Genomic DNA, 22,102 nt, shown 5'->3' with positions numbered 1-22,102 from the left:
TCAGTAAGAGCAGTATTATTTCAATGAGGTGTAGGGCTCAGTGGCAGTCATTTACTTTTAGATGTGGCTCACATATTTCTATGAGGACCAGGCAGTCATGCGTGGTAATTCTTCACATTCCTGACATCTTTTTCATAATCCACTTCTATGATGATGATAACTGCAATGAATAGGGAAGAAAGCATTTTAACTTTTTTTTAATGCCTGGAATTCATGTTTCAGTTCTAGTTGTAGAATCTATAACGTCAGGGTGGGGTTTTTTTTGGTTTTTTTTTGTATAGACTACAGTAACTATCTTAGTTGCTAGCAATCTTTGATGGAGAAGAGCCTGTAGTTGCAATAGTTGTATCTAATCTTTCAAAGTTCTTTTGGACATTACTGAACTTGTGTGGCCTTTGAAATTCAATGTGTGGACTTAGGTGTGATACATGGAGTCAAAAAACATAAAAGTTGAAATAATTCTAAATATTTTTTAAAGCCTTGTCCTCTGGCAGATAACCTCAAGTCATCTTCCTTTAGTGAGCTGATTTGGAAAGGTTATTTTGGTTCTCACTATTCTAAGATAAATTTTCAGTATGTGTATGAAAAGTTTCAGTATAAATAGCACAAAGTTTTTTTCTTTACTGTTATGTTCCATCTATGAGAAGAACTGGGAAAACCTCTGTGTATTCAACAAGCTTTCCTCATATTTGGAAAACATAAAAATGGGATCTGTTTAATTATTTCAATGCCCCCTCGTCTCATAAATGGAATATTCATGTAGGGTAGTTTTGCTATCAGGTTCAAGTTCCATGAGCAGAACAACTAAAACTTGTCAATGTCCAGAGTAGCCAGGAAAAGAGAAGGTTTTTTGATGATTATTGCCCTTTTTTGCATTTTGCAAGAATTGCTTCTACTCGTGTTTTGGTTCTGCTGAATGAAGTGATGGTTTCTAAATCTTGGAATGAAATTCAGGACACACTGATTGTAGAATAACTTTGGGTCCTGTTTCTGTAAGGAAGAAGAATTTAGTCTGAAAAGATTTTGCTACTTTCCAAGTGGAAGTTGTATAATTCTCCCTGCAGTTTGTCCTTTCCTCCTGTGTTTGCATTATACTTTAGAGATTTAACCACTGAGATGTTAGAGGTTTTTTTGAGGAACATCTTGGCATGTTTGTATGTTGTTATAATTACAGTTAGCATGAGTTCTTAGCATTCAGAATTGAGTTTTTGCCAAATAATGATGTTTTGAGGAGAAAATTGATCACTTAGCAAAATGATTCTTTTATGTGGAATAAATGTTGCAGCTGAATAGGAAGATTATATAATTCTTCAAGAAGCACTAGGTAGTAGATTTTAATTTCTGTGAAACATGGGACAGATTGCCCCAGTGCAGCTGCTGTGTTACTGGGAACTGCAGGGGAGACCCTGCTGAGCCCACCAGCAGTCTCACAGCTAAATCCTATTGATTTTTGTAGGGACCAGTGCAGCCTCTGCAGGGCTCTGGGGGGGATTATGAGATGTAATACAGGTAAGCACAGGGGAGCAGCCACTGTCTCTGCTTCAGAGGCAGGGTATGAAACTATTGATTGTACACTTTGCTTTATTTGACATCACCCCAGTGCAGTTATTCCAGCTTTTGGGGATATACACTCTTTGATCCTCCACTGTGTGGATGATGCCTTGCTTTGTCATTTGTGTGTTTTTACTAAATCTTTATTTTTTGTTCTGTGATTGTTGATAAGATACTTTTTGCTGGCATGGTAACCTCCTGTTCCTTGCTTGCCTGCATCTGTCCATTTGAGATACTTCAGAGCAGGACCTGCTACTTTCCCATCTTTGTATAATATTCAGCACTGTGAATTGAGGCTTCTGGATGATGTTTGTTAGTCATGACCCTGGATGGACCCTGCTGAGGGGTTTTTGACCCAGGAAGAACCTGGGATTGGGCTTTCTCTGTCAAGACCAGCCATTACCCACTGTCAGTCTGAGTAGAGAGCCAATGAAAATCCAGCCTCAGCATCTAAACCACACTTCCCTGTTACAAAACCATCCAAGCTGTTGGGTGCAGGAGGGAAATCACCCCTAACTCCAGCCCATACCCCCCTGCAGTGACCCCTCCACTGGAAGCTGCTCCTCCCCAGGTGTCCGTGCCTGCCATGGCCCTCAGTGCAGAGCCTGGGTGCCTCATCCAGCCCCCAGGCCAGGGCTTGGACACCCCATTCCCCTCCCTGGCAACTGAATCAAAGCTTCAGGTAGTCAGAATTTCTAAAGCCACAGTCACCCTTGAGGCATCTCTGAATGTGTTTCTCCTAGCAGTAGTTGAGTGATGCTGAAGTCACTGGGATTAAAGAGTGCTGAGGAGCATAAAGATATTTATCATACTGGTCCACTATTTGATTTTGTTTTCTTTTTTTTTACCTTTAGGATGAACGTGAAGCCAGAGAAAACGTGAAGAGAGAGCAGGACGAAGCGTACCGCATCTCACTGGAGGCTGACAGAGCCAAGGTGTGTGCAGGGGCACAGACCCATGGGATGAGAACCCTTTGGGGTTTGGGAATGCTCTGTGCTGCAGGGGACTGCCTGCCTTCAGCTGTGCTCTGAACATGAGACCCTAAAGTCCTCCATGTTGTAAAGTGGCACCAGATAAAGTCACTAGGACTAGACTTGACTGCATATTTTAGCTAAACCTGTCCTGGCTTCATTTGGGAAAGGAAAGGCAGGAAAGTATTGCTTACTAAATATCCTATCTCTTATATTAATTTCTATGGAAACATTTAAAAATTTCTTTGCATTTGTATTTATCACATATTTATGTGGGATTGCCCTTTGTGTTTGTTAGAGGGAAGCACAAGAGAGAGAAATGGCGGAGCAGTTTCGCTTGGAACAGATCCGGAAAGAACAGGAGGAGGAACGTGAGGTGAGATGTTTTACCTTTTCTGATAACTTTATGAATTCATGAAGCTTATGAGCACTGAAACTGTCATTCAACACACACTGCAACTTCAATTCAAAGCATAGTTTTTATGTGATCAATTTTCTTCACTGTTATTGATTTCTTACTGTATATCTGTGAAACTTAGTGCAGCTAAATAATTTTCATCCACTGTTTAATGGCTTTTCTGTTTTATCATCTGAGTCTCAGATACAGCCAGATATTTGATGGACCTGCTCACAGGAGATCTGTGAAATGAGCTCCATAAATGCTGGAATCTTTGGGAGGCTCTAACCTGTTTTCTGCAGCCACTCCTTTTAAAAACATGGAGCCCTTTCATTTTTTCCAGGAAGTAGCACAAAGCCTACCTGCAATTCTGATCAAACAAGTTACCAAATTTAATTTGGGAGACAATCCACTTACTAAAAAAAAAAAAATTAAGAAAATAAAATCCAGAATCTTGAAATTTGTGTACTTAAAAAAATTTCTGAACAGTCTTCTACAGAATCTTCCTTATGATGAATGAAAATTGTGTTTTAACAAGTACTTTATGTCTCTAAGCCTCTGTAAGAAAACAGAAAGCCTGTGCTGTGAAGAATACTGTTCCTCAAACTGTTTTGTAGGTTCTCTCAATTTGGTAAATGCTCAGGGTCCCAGTGCTTCTCAGAGATGGCTCCTGCAGGCTCTTGCAGGGTCTAGACTGGTTGTGAGATGGCAATTCTGTGAGGTTAACAGCAGCTGAACATGAATCCACTGCAGCAGGAGCAGGCTCACAATCAGCTCACACTCAGGTTCAAGCAAGAAATATGTTTTTCTTTTCGAAGTTATTTTGCATGCATGGAAACAATAATTATTTCTGCTTCGTTACATCTGGTCCTGAGCGTTTTCTGATACCTTGGCCTTTTGGAAATGGTTTTCTTATGCAAAGGCTGCAGCACTGGCCCATGTTACCAAAATACACCTGAGCTTCCCTGTTTTAATGCAGAGTGCAGTAATGAAAATAATAGGATCTGTTTGCTTAGTAGAACAAAAGGGATTTTAACAATAATGTTTACTAACACTCCCCATTTTCAAGTATACAGATTACTTGGACTGAATTGTTTTGCAACAGTGTTTACTTACAGAAGTGGCTTTATGTTCAGTTTGTATTTTAAAATCTGACTATTGAGCTCTTCACATACTGAACACCTTTTTATCAACAAACTGAAATTGCTTGCTCGGGTCCAAGAGTTTTTAATGTGATTCATCATGTCATTGCTTTCTGACTTGGTTTGCTGGTACAAAATATCCATTGTAAAGTGCCATTTTATGTTGAGTGGTTACTTTGAGGAGCGACGCACTCTTTGCACAAAGGAAGGAGCTCTAATGAGCTACTGTTGTTTATTTTTCTATAATATAATTGATTGGGTTCAGTAAATAATGTAGCATCTGTTGTTATACTGTGTGGGGAAATGTCAAAACAGTGAAATAGTAAGCAGGTGGTTGAGAATGGAGAGGGAGAAAATTAAAATAGAATCTATTTAAAATATCTCATAGTAGATGAGCAAAAATGAACTGAAATTCTATGTATAAATATTTATACTGAGATATAATTTGCTCAGAGGTGTGTGTGTAAGAAGTAGACTATTTAAAAGCCTTTGTAATCTTGCTTCTGCCCACTCCTTTCCCTGCAGCGTAATCAGCCTCTATCGGTTTCTGTTACTAAATGACCTTGGGGGGCGTTTCAAAGGCACAAATAGCAACTGTGTATACTGAAAGTTCCTTGAAAATGGGTAAATCCATGCATCCCTGTCTGACTGCCTCTTCAGTTTGAAAAATTGCCTTTTAGGCACATTTTGGGGCAGGCAGTGTGTTTGTGCTGCTTCTTCCATTCATTTACCTTCTCTTTAAGTGCTACCTTAAGTGAGGTGATAGTGTAACAGAGCTGAGTATGATCAAATTTTTGGCAGATACTGATGCTGCTCATGAATACCAAAAATGCCCTTGAAAGTCAAGCCCACCTCATTCAGCAGTCTAATGTTAGCCATTAATTTTATATGAAAAAAAGAAAATCTAATCAAAGGATTGGTGCTGTAGCAGCTCACAGAGAGAGAAGACAGAGAACACAGACCGGGGTCCTGCCCTTAAAGTCTTGACATCAGCAATGTTAGCAGGAAGACAGTCATACACATGTGACTGCCATGTAGTGTCATTGCAATTTGAGGGATGATTTCATGCAGGTTGTGGCAGAAAACATGTTCAGCTGTACTTAGAACAATCTTCTTGTAAGTACTACTACTACTACTATCACCAATTTTAAATCTTCAAGCTCCCATTTCTCTTCTCCCAGTTTTCTTCCTACTTCTATATGTCCTCTGTGTATCTAATGTACATTTGTGGCATTTTTAATTGCATCTTTTAACAGTGTTTCAGTTTATTTATAGTAAATTTCTTGCGTATATTTCTTTTCACTCTGAACTGCCATTAAGGGTCTAGTCTACTGCAAATGGTCAATTACCATTGCAAGAGGAAGACAATTTGACAAGTGCTTTTAAAGAAATACTTTTACTGCCTTTTAATTTATACCCTTTAAGGAAGCAATTGGCCACTTGACAATTATTCTCTCATTCAATTTTTTTCCAAGGCTTTCTGCCAAATGATTAAATTACATATCCCATCGTGCATTAACTGTAGACCTAATAATATGTGTTATAAAGAAGGATTTATTTTAATTACTTGTCTGGTGGGCTGTTATTAAGGAGTGAATAAAAATTATTTTGTCATTGAGATATAAAGACTCTGGAGCACTGCGACACATCTTGAAGTTCTAGAAGAAATAAATAGAAAAGCTTTCTCCCTTTCTTCTGTTGCTAGCATTAGAAAAAATGGTTGTTTTTCCTTCCCTAGGCCATCAGGCTGTCTCTGGAGCAGTCCTTGCCCCCCGAGCCAAAGGAGGAGAGCACTGAGTCTGTCAGCAAACTCCGCATCCGGACGCCCAGCGGAGAATTCTTTGAGCGGCGTTTCCTGGCCAGCAGCAAGCTGCAGGTTGTCTTTGATTTTGTAGCTTCCAAGGGATATCCTTGGGAGGAGTACAAGCTGCTGGGCACCTTTCCGAGGAGAGATGTGAGTAAATAGACCTTTCAGGAATAAATACCTCTGTTTCTTGCTCCTGTGGGTTGGATGGGCTGGGGTGTTATAGCATAGAAGGTAAAAGTTGTGTGCCTGGGTGTGTTCCAGTGCTGCCAAGCTCTAAGCCAGCTGCTGGCTGCCCAGTGCTGTCAGATGTTACATACAGAGCTGTGAAACCTGCCTCCAGTGACATTGTAAAAAATCCTACATTTCAGAAAAAGTTGTGGACCATATTCAGTGAAAACTTGAATATGCTGAGCCAGCTTTGCTCATGTCCTGTTTACAAAGAGCCTCCATCAGCACTGCTGGTAGTTCACTGTTTAGGTCTGTTACACTTCTGATCTTTCTGGTTTTGCCATTTGGATGCAACTTGATGTTATGAATAAGGCTCAGCATCAGATAGTACCCAGTTATGAACTATTAAGTATATGCTAATAAATATTTGATCCACCTGTTACATAATACCAGTAGATAATTACATCTCCTACCTTGGAATTGTATGATGAACGTGCTGTGGCTGATTTTCAGGATCAATACTGCTCACTGCTTGCAGTAGCCAATTCTGTTGATAAATCAACAGATAATTTTTGTGCTTGCTCCTAAATTTCTTTGAAAAACCACCTCTGTGTTTTCTTCTCTAATTAACTTTTATTTGTTATTTAGTCATTGCTACAGCAAAGATGAAAGTCAGTGGGTCCAGCTGTGCAGGGGCCCTGGATAAAAGGTGAAGGGAATGGGCATGGCAGAGATGTCAGGACAGAGCCAAGCAGTGGTGGTGAAGTTCAGCAGCTCTTTGGCCATACTGCCTGGGCACTGCAGATGAGTGGGGCAGCTCTGGACCAGCTGGGGTCTTGTTTGCTGGAGGCATCTCCAGGGGACTGGTTAGACCATTTTTCACCAAAGGAGTTCAGTAGTTTGGATTGCTTTTTCATTTTGTTTCCCATCATTGCCCCTGGGGTAGTTCACTAGGGATGAGGCTCTGATTGACCTGTTTGCAGTAGTTTGTAGCAGATACCTCTTACTTTATCATCTTATTTGTAAGTACTGCAAAGGAGAAGAAGCTCATCCTTAGTAAGCATCCAGGCTTTTGAGTGGATGTGGTTTCTGACCCATTTTTGGCACAACTGTGGACAGGATTGCAGTGCTTACAGCTCTTCTTCCACCTTGCCCTGTATTGGGAATCCTGATCCGTCAGACTGAAAAGCAGCTTTTAAGGAATCTCATTAATCACTAATTAACTTTACTTCTTAAGCATGCAGTATCATTTCCAGTGGAACCAAAGACTAGAAGTCGTCTGTATTTCCAGGATTACTGATGGTTCAGTGTACTTGACAAAGGAAACCAGTGTTGTGCAGTCTAAACAATGGGGTTGTATATTTTAAGCATTTTGCAAGTCATGCCTCCCCACCTGTAACTTATTTCTGATGTAATACATATTTAATGTAAATACCCTACAGGTATATTACTGTCAGCTTTTTACATTTGTTTTTCACTTTACTCTGGCTGTTTCTGTACTTATTCACATCATCATCATTATGAATGCTAGTCATCTGTAAAAAACCTCAAAAATTTATCAGGAGAATCACATAAGAACAAGTACTAAAAAAAAAAGTAGAAAAGGAAAAAATACCACTAAATTAGAACAGGCTAGTATTGTCAATATATCTGTGAAACTGGCAGGGAGAAAAGGCTGAGGCAAAGAAAGGAGAATTTAGTGGCAGGGTGTGGGGGTGTGGAGCTGTTGGTCTGTTGTGTGGGAAGCAAAGACCCTGTCATCTTTTTTCTATGATTCCAACCTAATAATGCCATGTATGAGGAGTCACATAAATGATTCATGCTGATTGACTCAGCCATGTATGAATCCCATTGCCATTGTGACCACCAGAGCCACAACAGACAAAAAATATTCCCCAGGGGTTTGCTAACCACTGAGAACTGTAAATGACATCTGTCATGTTCCCCATGTTTGGAAAGTTGGAAGCATGCAACTCCATGGGCAGATTTTAAAAAATAAAAATAAGGCATTGTTGAATGGCTTGGAAGAAGTACAGTCAAAGTATATATCCATTGCCTTGGGCTTTGTGGTCTGTAGTCACTTAAAAATACACTGTAAGTTATCAAGACCCTTCTGCTGTATGGTATGTCACCAACCTGAATGGAAATCTGTGCTACAAGGACAGAGCACTTGGAATGCTTGTGTTCCAGAGAACAGGAGCATTTCAAATGTCTGTGTTTAACTATACATAACATTTTTGGAAAAGTGTTTAAAAGTATCAGAATTACTTTGCTGGAGTTCTGCTGCAATAAGATGAAAACATGTCTTCTAAAGTTTGTGGAGTTTTTTCTATCCTAATCTGCTTTACAATAACATACACACCCCTAGAAGTGTTTCCGTCTTATCAAAACAAGGGGATTATCTTCAACCAGATCAACATTTTCTTGTGATAAGCTTGTTAGAGCATTTTTGCCTGCTGTTCAAAGCCATCAGTTCTGATACAGTGTTGTTGAAGTACTTTTACGTCTTTCATAAATAAAAATTCATTAGTTCTTAGTCCTGTGTTCCAGTTGCTTACACAGATATCCTTAGCTAACTTAAAGTTGGTATCATAACCCTCCTGTAAATACAAACTTCTACACATAAGTAAATACCCAGATTAACCTTTTCCAGACACTACTTGTAGATTTTAAAGCAGCAGTGACATTCCAAAGCAGTTAAGCACATGCAGTGACTTGTTATTGGGTCTTTGTCACTGACTGTTGTTCTTTCTACCTGTGCTGAAATGAGATATTAACCAGCTCCTCTCTCAGTACCTCAGCACCACATCTTGTACCACCAGTGTGTGTCACAAATGTGAGCTTGGGGCAGCTGGGAGCTTGTGCCTGGAAACGTTGGCAAGCTCATCTTTGGGAGTGAAAAGCTGTATTGTATTTCTTGGCAAAGAAATTTCAATGCAAAGAGTGTATTTCTTGTATTCTTAAATACACCTGCAAAGTCTTAGTGAGAGCAAATGTGTGCGCTGTTAAATGTGTGTGCTGATTTCAGAGTTACAGTTCCCTGTCTTCCAGAAATCTCATCTAACTATAACAAAAAGAGCTTACTCTATGTATGTTAGTGTGCTAAGTCAACCTTCTAGTTCAGTATTTAGCTCCCTTTCTCTTAACAGCCTTCCCAAACTCTGACTTATTGCAGCAAAACTGCAGCAAAGTAATTCTGATACTTTCAAGCATTTTTTTTTTCAAAAATGTTATGATATAGTTTAAATGCAAACTGACTTTGGTTGTCCTCTTGACCTCCCAGCTGCAGGATCCTCCATCTACCAGTGCCTTGGAGACCTCCAGATATTCAGTTCCTCCCTTACTTCAGTGCTGGTGATGTGCACAAGCCTTCCTAAAACTGTTAGCACTTACAGAGTGGGCATTTTACCCCACTTAGGCAAGAAGCTGAAGTGGACCAAGTCTAGCTGAAACTATAAGAGGAATATGGAGAAATTTACCCAAGATGGGCTTCAGCCATCCTTTTAGGGTTGATATGTTTGTGAGTGTTCTGTGGTGTCTGTCAGAAAGGGAGGGCCAGGCATCATTCCTCCTTCTAAAAGCTATATTTGAAATACTGAATTTATTAATTTCTCACCAAAAATCAAAATTTCAAGCTATAATTACTGCTGCTGATTTCTCCTTGAGGTGGAGCATTAGTTATGTATTTGAGAGTATGCCTTCTGCAGACGTGGTATTAGAGACTTAAGCTCTTTATTTACTGTATCTGGAAGCCTTGGTAAGCCAAGACTTCTACAGTATTTCACATTTTATTTTTCTGAGCCACAGCTTAGGATCAGGTGGCAGTTAAGTCACTTAAGGTTATTTAAATGCATCTAAAATGTTGCTTAATAATTCAGAACCAGTTTGCTCTGTTTAGAGTATTAAGATTTTTTAAATCCTTTTAATTAACCAATTTCAACAGCAGTTTAAATAAACAGAAACAAAAAATCTCCCTTGAAAGTGCATAAAATAAATTTAATTCAAATTGCATGTCAATTTAAATCAGATATGATCAGGATTTCAGTAAATTTAGGGCCAGGCAATTCACAGTTTTGCGAGTATATGGGAATACAATAATGGTAAGATATTCCTCCAAACCCAAATGTGATTTTTTTGTTCCTGTGCTTTGGCAAGATTAATCCTCTTTGATGCTCACAGTGGTGAAAATAATGCCACAGGATAGTAAGTTTAGCTGCAGCACTTGCTGTGGAGTCCTCTGAGCAGGGAATTGCCCTCTGATGTTCTCAGAAAGGTGATGTTGGAGCATGGTCCTTCTTTTGTTATGCCAGGTAGTTTGACAATTTTGTTTATGAGTTCTGGCAGCTGTTCTTTGTAAGGATTATTCTGAATTTCACCCTGTACAAACTACTGCCTTCAGATAACTTACTTTTAAACTCATTAGGGAGTGTTTAAACTTAAATAGTTCATGAAAGAGTTAAATGTCCAGGACCATCTTTGACTTTTAATATTCTTCCCCCTAGTCATGATCTTGATAAAAAAAATTGAAGAAATATGTTACTGTGATAAAAGATTTGTGCAGTGTCACAGCTAAACCCTATAGTACTTTTAATAATTTCATGTAAATCAGGAAAGTAGCTTAAATATATGTTTTATAGCAGAGGAGCATTTCAGATGAATGAAATTTTTTTTCTGATAGGTTCAAAAATTTTTGAGAACTACATGTGATACCTGTAATTTTTCCAGTTGTTTCAGTTACTGATATTTATCTTTCTTACTACACCAATTAGTAGACATCTCTTTCAATTCACATAATTTAAATTTTTCTGGTCAGTGATGTCATGTGCTTACTCTGATCTAGTTTACACAAGGCCACAGCCACCTACAAAGGTAGATGTCCTTCCTCCTATCATTTACAGCTTTCCTTAAGTCAATACTACCTGCCCTTGTCTTTTCTCTCCTTTCAAGATCTGTTGTTATTTTATTTATCCAAGCAGTTAGGTTTGGTTTAGTTAAGACACTGAGAAGTTGCCTAAGCAAATTGGCCATTCCAGACTGGCATATTCCCATGCCTCTTTTGAAGCCTGGTTTCTGACCGTTCTTCCTGATGGCTTGTAACAGTGGAGGGATTGGAAAGATCAACCTCGAGTGTGAGATGAAAGGACACTGAAGCATTTGTAGCTCCCAGATTTTCCCGCTTTTAACAACTTTGTTGCTCACAAAGAACACAGACTCACAGTCTTTTGGTCAACACCTAAAAAAGGGAGTAGATAACATTCTTACACTGGTGAAGTCAGTCACAGCACCTGAGAGGACCTTGAGTACATTTTGTTTCTTGAAACATGATGTTTACTTTTGTGGAAATATAATTTCCATATAGGTAGTAAAAAATTCTGTAAATATTGCAGAAAGATTTTGCACAATGTTTTCTTCCAAAAAAACCAGACTTGATGTGTTTTTTTCAGACCCAGTGTCTTTACATAAGTAACTGATCCAAAGTGAAGGATTAAAGCCCTTCTTGTATCAAGTCACTGAAAGGAGATCTCATCTCACAGATGTAAGAAAAGAAGTAGAATTGCATTCTGTAGATCACTATAGTTTCTGATGTCTCACAGCAGCTCTATTTGAGTACAGGGGCTGTTTAACCAGTTTCAGGAAATAGGTGTGCATTTCAGATGATCTCTTTTGCTCGGGGCTGGCTGGAGGAAGCCAGATTCACCCAGCGCTGAGTGCTCATGCGGAGCACGAGCTCCCCGTGAATCATCCTCATTAGCTAGCCCCGTGACTAATGCCAACCGTGGCATTCGTGTATTCCACCCAAGAGCCCTTCAGTGCACATCCCTCGCACCCAAAATGCTCTTTTATTCAGCACTGCCCCCTTTTACAAAACATTGATTTCAGGGGAGGTGAGTTATTGTTCCCAGGAAGATGCCTTAGTTAAGCTGTAGAGCTTTGCTCTTGCATGTAACCTTATCCAGCATAAACTGGGGCTATTTTTTACTTTTTCTCCAGAATTCATGTTTAATATCCATTTTGTGGACTTGTTTGACCCATGTAGAAAGAAAATGAAATGATAAAATGCCAATAGAGAGCCTTTGTACTGGTATGATACTAAGACTGCTGTGTCTGGTTACCAGAAAATTTAATGATCTCCTGCTGTTTTGGTAATTGCATAAGTAATGCATCAGGCTAAATCACCAAAGCAGTCCTAGGCACTCTCTTTATTCCATTTGCCTATCAACCAATCACAATGTTATACTGTAGATATCATTGTGATATCTGAACATCTTAATCCTTTGCACTGGTGATAAAAATCCTTTTGGATTGTTCTTTCATGCAATTATAATTAAGTGCACATGAGTCCAATCCTGGGTCGTTCCTCTGTGAGTGGCTGTGTTCCCACCCATTCCCCTCTGGGATGTATGCAAAGCAAAGTTCTTACAGTTCATTTGGAGCACTAAATGTATTTATATGTTTTCCAACTTCCAGAGGATGTGGCTGTTTGCTTCCTTTCAGCTCTTCATCGATCTCCAGAGTGAAAGCTGTAGTACTTCTGGGAATGTCATCTATTTTCTGTGTAGCTAGTGCATTTAAAAAGAATTAAATACATGAATAATTGTTAGTTCACTATAAGCACACAGGCAGCAATGCCCAGAAGTAATGGACTGTGTTGCTCCCTGGCACAGCAGAAAGGATGCTTAATATACAAATGCTCTCATCTGTAAATGTCAGTACTTCAACTTTCTTTTCTCAACGAGAAAAATGAAGGTAAACAGCATGAGGGAGAAGGTAGTGGAGCTCCTCTTCCTGCAGGTCCTTTGTCAGGAAAAGATAAGGTCCAGGCTTTTCTGTCAGCTTTTCTGAGAAACTGCACAGAGAATTCCTAAATAAATCAAAGAGTTTGCAGCAGAAAGAAGGGAGGGAGGAAAGCAGAAAATCTGAGGAGAGCTTTACACCACCTTGCTCTTCCTCAAAGCCTGAAGTCCTCCAATCTCAGAGTTGTGGCCGCTGTGGGACCATTAATGTCCAGGTCAGGACCTGCATGTGACTCCTCTGACTGACTCCAGCTCCATCTTCTTGCTTTCAAGGCAGCTTGTGTAATACTTCAGCACCATTAGCACCACAACAATAGAAGTCACATTATTCAGAGGCTTTTCTTAATTGAAATACTTTTGTGTTTGCACTTCTGCCAAAATGAAAGAGCGGATCGCTTGTCATTGAAAATGAGCTGTTTGAAAGGCTAGAGGGAGATGCAGCCTTTTTATAGTGATTTTTTAATGTGAGATTAGTTCTTGGAAAGAAATGTAAAACAAATGTTCAGTGCTATGGGTAACTGGATGTATTTTGGCCATATTTTGGGCAAGTACTGATCACTAAACGAAATTTCTGGTCCTTGGCTAAAAAGAGGCACAGAACTGCCTCAGAGCTACCCAGGTCTATACAGCCCTTCCCCAGGCCTTTTGTTGGAAAGTAGATAAACTACAGTTATGTATTTTTTTTCATTACTCACCATTAAAAAGCTATAGGATTAGGGTAAAAATCTGGTATTTTGAAAAATATCATTCACATTGGGGGCTTTATTTAGTTTTGACAAAAAAAGTGATTCATTTTTGTAGTGTTGCTTAAAAACCCTTTTTTTTTTAAAGCTTTTGCTTGTTAAGGTTTTCTTTGGGTTTTTTTTTTTTTTTTTTCAAATATGAAGTATTTATTCCAGCTGAAAAATCAGATTTTCATTTAGAACTTTAAAAAAGCACCAGATAGTCCAGGTGCCACTATACAAATACAGCAACAGTGAGTTTGGGCTTATCCTTGTTATTTGCACCACCCTGTCATTACATTTAGTGTTTTAGAAAACAGGGGAGAACACAGTTGCTGTCTTAATTTACTGTCAAGTGAGTCTAGTGCAAGAGAGGCTAATCAGCCTTCACTGATTAAAATCTATGCAGCATTTAAAAAAAAAAAAAAAAGTATGTTAAGGCAATGAAAACTTAGACTCTGTGTCAAGGTGATTAAAATCTATGCAGCATTTAAAAAAAAAAAAAAAAAAAGTATGTTAAGACAATGAAAACTTAGACTCTGTGTCAAGATTGGCTGCATCGCAGAGCACTGCACAGTTAACCAAGGGGAAAATGGGAACCATGCTCAACGTGGAGGATACAGCATCACAATTTTCTGGTTGATCAACAGCTTCTACTTTGCTTATTAAATGTGTTTTTAAATGTGCTTAATCTAAAATATGTTTTCAGAAAACCTCTTGAGAAAAATAAGAGTCAGTGTGATGTATTGGATTAAAGCTTTGTGTTTGGATCGAGGCTACAAGTCTTTTACTATGACATATTTTTCCTTGTTTGTGACGGCTTTCTTCAATTCAGATGTAAATTATCTCCAAGTTTATTCAACTAAGCCCAATCTAATTGCATATATTTCTATAAAGTAACTCTACTTTTGTTTGTTGCTCAAGTTGAGCGTATTATCTGTGTCACCCAGAGATATTTCAATAGGTAGAAAGGATTCACAGTATTTGTTTGTGTGTCACTCTGAAAATATAGTTTTTTAAACAGATCTGGTACTTTACCAGGTGTGCCTTTAAGTAATTTCTATTGCATTTATACTTTAGGAGGATTAGAAAAGAGAGTAAAAGAACTCTTTGTCCGTTAGATTCATTAAATGTATTCATGCGTGTGTAAGTGGTATAGAGGCTGTGCTGCTCGGGAATCAGATCCTTGTCCTAGGGTGGAGAGAAAGGTGAAGGGTGTGATATTTACTGCTTGTGTAAGTGTCATAATAATTGTGTATTTGATTCTTTATTTTTAAATTACCTTCCTGGGCATGAAGCCATTTTTTTTTGTGTTTATCTTTTCCCCGCAGAGTTAGGGAGGGTAAGGAACCACACCTTGTAAGTGGTAAAAGTACAGCTGCTCAGGATGTGAGTGTGTAATAGAACAGATGGGTCAGCAAAGGTGAAGACAGAAATAACTCACATGTTATTCTAGGAGGAAAAATACTCTGCTATAAAAATGTATTAATATGTTGTTTAAGCTAGTATTAGTTTTCATTTTTGGTTTATCTAAAAACTCAATTAATTTACTCAGAATGAAGTGTAAGCAGTTACTACATTCTTACAGGAGGAGTATAAAAGTTAACATCACTACCTTGTGCCTTGCAGAGTCATAAATACTTTTAACTTCTAAGTGGCACAGAAGTACTGCAACTAGCTAGTGCTCAGTTGGAATAATCACCACAGAATTCACTTAAACAAATACTTAAATGATAACCTCCCTGGCATCAAACTGGTTGTGTAACAAAGCTCTTTAAAAGATGAAGCCATAAAGGTCCCATAAAACTGAATCCACAGTTGGAATAAAAGTTTTGTTTATCAGCTTGAACCTATTTCAGTGAAAGCAGCTCAATGGCAAGATCTAACGTGGCAGAAATAAAGTCCTGTAGCACCTCTGGTCATGTTGCTGGAAGGAGTGTTCCCTGAAGGGAGGGGAGTGTTCAGCTTTGCACAGAAAGTCATTTGCCTGAAGATAAAATCTCCTGGGGCACTCTCTGTGTTCAGGGCTTTGGGACAGCCCTGAATGCACCTGCATGGTATTGTACAGGGTTCTGTGAGCTTGAATGTCAGTAATTTTGCTGTCACTTGTGTTATGCTCTCTGCTTCTGGACACCGAGTCCCTCCTCTGCCACCCTCCTCACCAGATAAGCTTGGAACACTTTACAGTCTCTTTTCAAGGGGTTTTAGTTCATGTTCCATTATGATATAAAGTATTGGGTATTAGCAAACCCACAAAAGATTTGAAAAATACATTCAGCTGGTTTCACAGTGTGAGGCATGAGGTGACTCCTAGAGTGTGCTTATGCCTGGTAGAAAATCAGTTATTGTAGGAACTTGAAGATACAGATTAAAATGTACCTTTAGCATTTGTTAAGGCCCTTAACTAATGCTGAAGGTGAATTTTGAACCTTAATCAAGTAGGTGTTCATTCTGCCACATAGGTGGAACAGATGAAATCAGATTCAATCTATAAGCATACTTCAGTGGTTTTCTGTGTAATTGCTAGCAACATAGAATAAATCTTCAACTAATAAAGGTGCAGGGCTTTGGGACAGTGTAACTTCTGTCATGTGCAGGGCTGTTTTGGAAAGAGCATCATGCAATGGCATCAGAGTCAGCTCTGTGGGTTCCAGAATTTATACTAATGGTAATTAAACAAGGCACACAGATGCACATCTAAAGGCATTCTATACTTTCCTTTATTAAATGATGCACATAAATATAAGTGACTGAGATTCAGTAGAACTCTACACTGAACACACCTTTGCAGGCTGCAGCTCTTTCCTTTGATCTCTGTTACATATCATTCTTTGGTTTCTAATTCTGATTTAAAATACTCTAAGTTAGAATACATCTTAGGTCTTATACTTCATATATTTACTAGAGAAACCATTTCTTTTGCTAGGAGGTGTGTTCACTAATAAGGCTTCTATTCTTCGTAGTAAACAACATATTTACAAGCCACAAATAACAAAGTAGAAGCTGCAGAAGGGTTGTGGTGTGATAATTAAGTACAATGGCGACCCATATGAACAGAAAATGCCAAGGAGCTAAAACAAAGCAACAACAGCTTTGTTTGTTGACAGATGTAGGAGCCATATTGTTAGTTAATTGGGTAATGGTGTAAACATTTGCAAACTCTGCTGTCCCTCAGTGAATTAAGCAGCACACTGAAATTATGGTGAAAAGCTGCACAGTCCTTGTGCTGCAGGTACTCCAGAGGGCTCCTAGGATCCTTCTCACTGAGGAAAGAACATCCTGTGTTGTTATTTAAGGCACTTGAAGTTTGCACACCTTAGACTGGGACATGTATCTTGAATTATACTCAAGTGAATAACACGTTTCCATATGGTCACAGCCTGGAAGGTTGTGTTCAGTGCCCAGGCATGTTTTTGGGATTTTTTTCCAAGTGCAAAAGAGACAAGTTTTGACTTTCCTGCCTTTTCTTGCAAAATAAAAAATAAAAAAAGCAAATGAAAAACCCCAACAAAATGGTTGCAGGATTTGAAAATAGAGATGCTAAATTAATATGGGCTTGTACTGAAAAGAAGGAAAATTGCTTTTCTCAGGTGCCCAATGCCTCAGAAGCTGTGAATTGCACAGACCCCTCTTTACCTCACTCCCTGCTCAGTAACAGACTGTAGCAGAATATCAAAACATTAAAAAATGCTACAAGATACTTAATTAGCATACTTCTGTAATCACAAACTTAAATGCACTACTTTGGCTGTTTTTTACATAACAGGTTTGCTTTCGTAGATAATAACCTTTCAATAATTCAAGCAGCATCTGTGCAGGAATGCATAATTGGACTGTAGATAATAGGAATCTAAAATTGAGTCTGGTTTTTGTAAATTATTTTTCTCTTCAGACATTTAGCAGTAGCTCACCACGGTACATGAAGTTTAAGAAAATACGTTCCTGCTTTGAGAATAAAAATAATGCATCTGTTTGGTTTTGGGGTTTGGTTTGGGTTTTTTGATTATTTCATTTAAAAAAAAAAATCTGCTGCAGTCAGGTGAAATTACACTGATTTTGATGGTCTTAGGAAGTGATAAGCCTTGAATGTTTGTTTAAATAGTAATTTTTTCCTAATTATTCAATAAGACAATAGAAATGCAAATATATTTCAAGTTTGCCTGATTTAGTTGGGGGGAGAGAATGAGAAGTTACCTATTTGTTAATAGGTAAACAAATAACAAATGTTACCTATTTGTTAACAGGTAACAGGATTAGTAAGTTAGGCTTTTAAGAAAATTACACAAACATTTCTTACTAATTCATAGCATTTCATGTGCTGGACCCTTAATGTTTTCTGAAAATATTTTTAGAAAGCAGTGGCATGTTGTGATCATAGCTGAAACAAATTTAACTTTGGAAAAAATGCTTATTGGCATGCATCTGCATTTATACCTATGGCATAAGACTAATAATCTATTATTCACAAGTAGACTTCTGATAACTGGTGTGCTCACACAGCAAAATAAACAAAAACAGAATTACAGGGAAGATAATTTTAAAAATGGAGGGAAAATATTTCAGAAAATGGTTCATTTTTCTCCATGAAGCTTTGCAGTGACATTCTGAAGGATGTCACGGCATTGGCTTATAAATTTGAATGTCAGGACACTGGGACACTTGTTGTCATTAATTTGTCTATATAAGTAAATATATTGTGTAATAACCACACAATTAAACAGTTTTTTCCCAGCCTGGGATGATTGAGGAAAGCATTGAAGTGGGTGAAAGCTGGATGTTCCACCACATGACTTGGAGCAAGAAAGGGAGAAGGAAAATAAAGTTTCCCTTTTCAATGGAGAGATCCTGTTGGGTTGACTATGCTGCTTGTACCATCAGTTGACTGAAATTTTGGGATGATTATCTAGGAGTGCAGTTTTATTTTTCCTCTTAACTCATGTGTTCTAGTAAACCTTCCAAAAGTTCTTAACTTTGACAAAAATAGATTAGTGCATAAGTTTATGGTAGAGAACCAGACCTTCTTGGAATTAATGTCAGGGATTCTGGTTTTTTATTATTCTGTTCATTGTTATTATAAAAGAATACTTGTAAAAACAACAGAAAACACAATATATATTTCTTAATCTGCATCCTGAAAAATAATACTCACTACTTCAGCAGTCACTGATGGAAGGACACAAAATTCTTCCCAGTAAAAGTCTGCACTGTGAAGATAAACAATCCAAAAGTCTACTTACACATATCTTTGTGTTCATGTATTTACAGGTGACCCAGCTGGATCCAAATAAATCATTACTGGAGGTAAAACTGTATCCTCAAGAAACCCTTTTCCTAGAGGCAAAAGAATAGATCAAACAAGATTGTAGGACTAATCATCCTTTGATAAGCCAGAGGCACAGCATCGAGAGGAAGACTTCTCTGAGCACCACCTTGTACTGACATCCAGCTCAATTCCATGTCACAAGTTTGCCTCTTGCAAGAATCCTGAAAAATTGAAAAAACAAACATAGCTACTTAAAGTTTCACATACATGAGTATATGTTTCCAACCTCATTTAAATGAGCAGAGGATAAAGTTCTGCTATGAACACTGAACATTCTGATTCTGTTGCTCACTTATCATCCAGCTTTTGTTATAATTAATGCACTGTTAAAATGTGAGTGATTGTTAAGTAGAATTTTTACTCCTCAAATGCCCCTTTTTCACCAAGAAATCTTGGACATTTCTGCCTGTACTTTTGACACTAGAATGCTGTATATTTGATATCTCACTGAGCCAGTGCTCTCATATATATGCATTTTATTTCTGTGTTTGAATTTCTACTTTGTCAACTAATTTAAAAAGGCAGAAAAAAATTAATGGGACATTCTCAGCCATGGAAATTTAACAGTATTATAGTAGAAAGCATATAATTTTTGTTAGTACTTTCTGACTTCTTTGATAAGATGTAAGGTTTTGTTTGGAGAATATAGTTTGACATATATGCGAGATATTTATTTACTGGTTCTGCTTTGGGTCTCAGTTCCAATTCAGTTTAGGAAGTATTTTCCATTGCATTGCAGTGTGAAACTGCTTATTGCATGATGTGAATATTTAAATAACATTAGACATGGCCAGTACCAGAAACCTGGTATCTTGCCAACACTTCAGGAATCAGCTGATATTGAATATCAGCTGTTAAAAACCTTTCAAATACCAGATACAAAAGTTCTTTATTTCTCCTCCTGAAAGAAAGGGCAGTTCCCATTCTAGCAGTTTTTCTTCATTCTGGCACTTGCTTGTCTCCTATTACTCTGCTGGTTTAAAGCACCTTGTTTGGTTCATCAAACAATGGGTATTTTAAGGGGTGGTGTAATAAGAAATCTGCCTTATTGTTGCACACTTTGGACATATTAACAATGCATTATTGATCCCATCTCAAATTAAAGAAATCGTAGTTCTCTTGTCTGAAATGTATGCACCAGCTACCTGCTACCTGACATGGAAAAATCTGGTACTCTGAATTTCTCAACCACAGAATGAGCATACTGAGGCTAAGAACATAACGTGCAGTTGATGCCAAGCCTGCATCAAAACTGGTTTGTTTGGGGGTTTTTCTTCTCTTTTTTCTTCTTTTTTTTTTTTTTAATTTTTATTTTTTTTTCTTCCTTTTTTTTTTCCTTTTTTTTTTTGTTTTGTTTTGTTTTGTTTTTTTGTTTTTGTTTTATCTCGGGGCTTGCAAGACAGTGCACAATAGCACTACAGGATCATCATCTGCTAAACTAATTTTTTTTTTTTTATTTAAAGCCTGGCACATTGTTTTCCATCTATGTTTATGCGTAATTCATAGTGTTTATTGTAGCTGAATGAGTTCTGATTTGAAAATTTTATACTAAGCTAAAACCCAGTTGCACACATCTTTTAGTCTTTCTTTTTTTCTTTGGAAGGATGGTGATATAAAATTAAATGTATGCCTATTATTAAGATGTTAGTGATGCTGATATATTGTTACCTTTACCAAAAATGCGAATTTCTGAGTGGGCAAAGCCTTATTCTACCTTTTATAATTCTGTAATTAGTGAGTGCTACACCAGACACTTTTAGAAGTGAAGTATCTATGGCACACAAAAGGTTTAGAAGTGTAAGCAAATCCTAATAATTTGCAGTTCACAAATAAAAGAATTCCTAGCCAATAGAATGATAAATGTATGTGTAATGGAAAGCTGAATGCAGACGCTTCATTCTGAACTTTCGTTTTCTTACAAAAAAAAATCCACTACGTTTATTAAATAAGAAATTAACATGGGTTGCAAATTGGGGTGATGCTGTTTCTACAAACAATCACAGTAAACATACAGCAGGATTTTAAAGTGATACATATCTTTTTTTTTTCCTTCTAAGCTGGCTGTTGAGGAAAGGAGTTGCTGAAATAGTGCTACACAAAGCAAAGCAACCTTTCAGCTAACTTGTTTATATTAATCTGTTCTGTTAACTTCTGTTTGATCTCATCAGGCTGTTTTCTCTCACTCAACTTGATTTCTGTATTTTGACTATATATTCTTTACTTTGATACTAGTTTTATAAAGTTATTAAATGTGGCTTGAATATTTGTTGAACTTGTTGAAGTCAGTGCTCCCAGGGTTGTTTGGCCTTTTTTTTTTTCCTTCTAAACTCCATTATTTTTTCCCTCATTTTGTTCATATTGCAAAATACACTGTCATTATCAAAATGTTCTAGTGATAATTAACTGGAAGTGTTCAAAGTGGTGGCATTACTTCCCTCTGACATGAAGATTTTGAGATCAGTATACAGGGATCATTCTGCCACAACGTGAACAAGTGTATCGCTCTTTAAATAAAACGTTAATGATTCTGGTCCTTAAATACTTTGGGCCTGATTTCAAGAAGCAACCATGTTGAGTCACCTTTCTGAATCACACCATCCACAGAAACCAATCCCTGTGTAGAAATATTAATATTCTATGCCATCATTTTCTGCTCTCCTGGTATTCACTTCACACGCTCTGCTGGCATGGATAATCCTCTAGTCATTCAAATTTTGTAATTCGGTATTACCCTAGAACTGTAACACCATTGCTACAGAGCATATCCCTGATTCTGCCTTTTTATCTTCAGGTTCTTCACATTAATGGATTACCATTAAGGTGATTAATGCATTAGTTTTAAGTCTTAGGGAATTACTGTTGCTGAAAGGAATCCCGTGTGATGCGTCAGCTTCCGTGACTCGTGGGGTGAAGGTGGGGCACACTCTGGTTTTGGGAGAGACTTTCTGCCTATTGACAGTGGTGTTGGAAATCATTATTAGAGACCCTGCAGAACATGGTGTTTGCTCTGTGCTCTCTCAGCTCAGTGGGAGTGCTGAGGGTGTTTCTAATGGAGCTGTGTTGGGGGGGTCTGTCTGTCCTTTTTAATGGAGGAGAAGAGGACTTTGGCTTTCATAAACTGTACCTACTCAGTGACATTAGAAACTTGAAATAAATTTTCAGTTGCAGCAATATTTCTACTAAACAGATATATGATTTCACTCACCTGTATGTGGGGAAAAATCAAA

The 22,102-nt window shown here is 37.9% G+C and overlaps 1 protein-coding gene across 1 annotated transcript in view; it reads left to right on the top strand.

Annotated features, from left to right (window-relative positions):
- Positions 1-21,141, top strand: part of FAF1 (Fas associated factor 1) — a 151,406-nt gene extending 130,265 nt beyond the window's left edge. The window contains exons 16-19 of the mRNA XM_041483617.1: positions 2,406-2,486; positions 2,821-2,898; positions 5,800-6,015; positions 18,818-21,141. Coding sequence (XP_041339551.1) covers positions 2,406-2,486; positions 2,821-2,898; positions 5,800-6,015; positions 18,818-18,901 — 459 coding nt within the window. The 3' untranslated portion in view covers positions 18,902-21,141. The remainder of the gene's footprint in view (positions 1-2,405; positions 2,487-2,820; positions 2,899-5,799; positions 6,016-18,817) is intronic.
- Positions 21,142-22,102: the final 961 nt, after the last annotated feature.

This window comes from Pyrgilauda ruficollis, unplaced genomic scaffold, assembly GCF_017590135.1.
Source record: "Pyrgilauda ruficollis isolate IOZ18807 unplaced genomic scaffold, ASM1759013v1 scaffold6, whole genome shotgun sequence".
Lineage (NCBI taxonomy): Eukaryota > Metazoa > Chordata > Aves > Passeriformes > Passeridae > Pyrgilauda > Pyrgilauda ruficollis.
The sequence above is the reverse complement of the archived record's forward strand: the minus strand, read 5'-3'. Positions and strand labels throughout refer to the sequence as shown.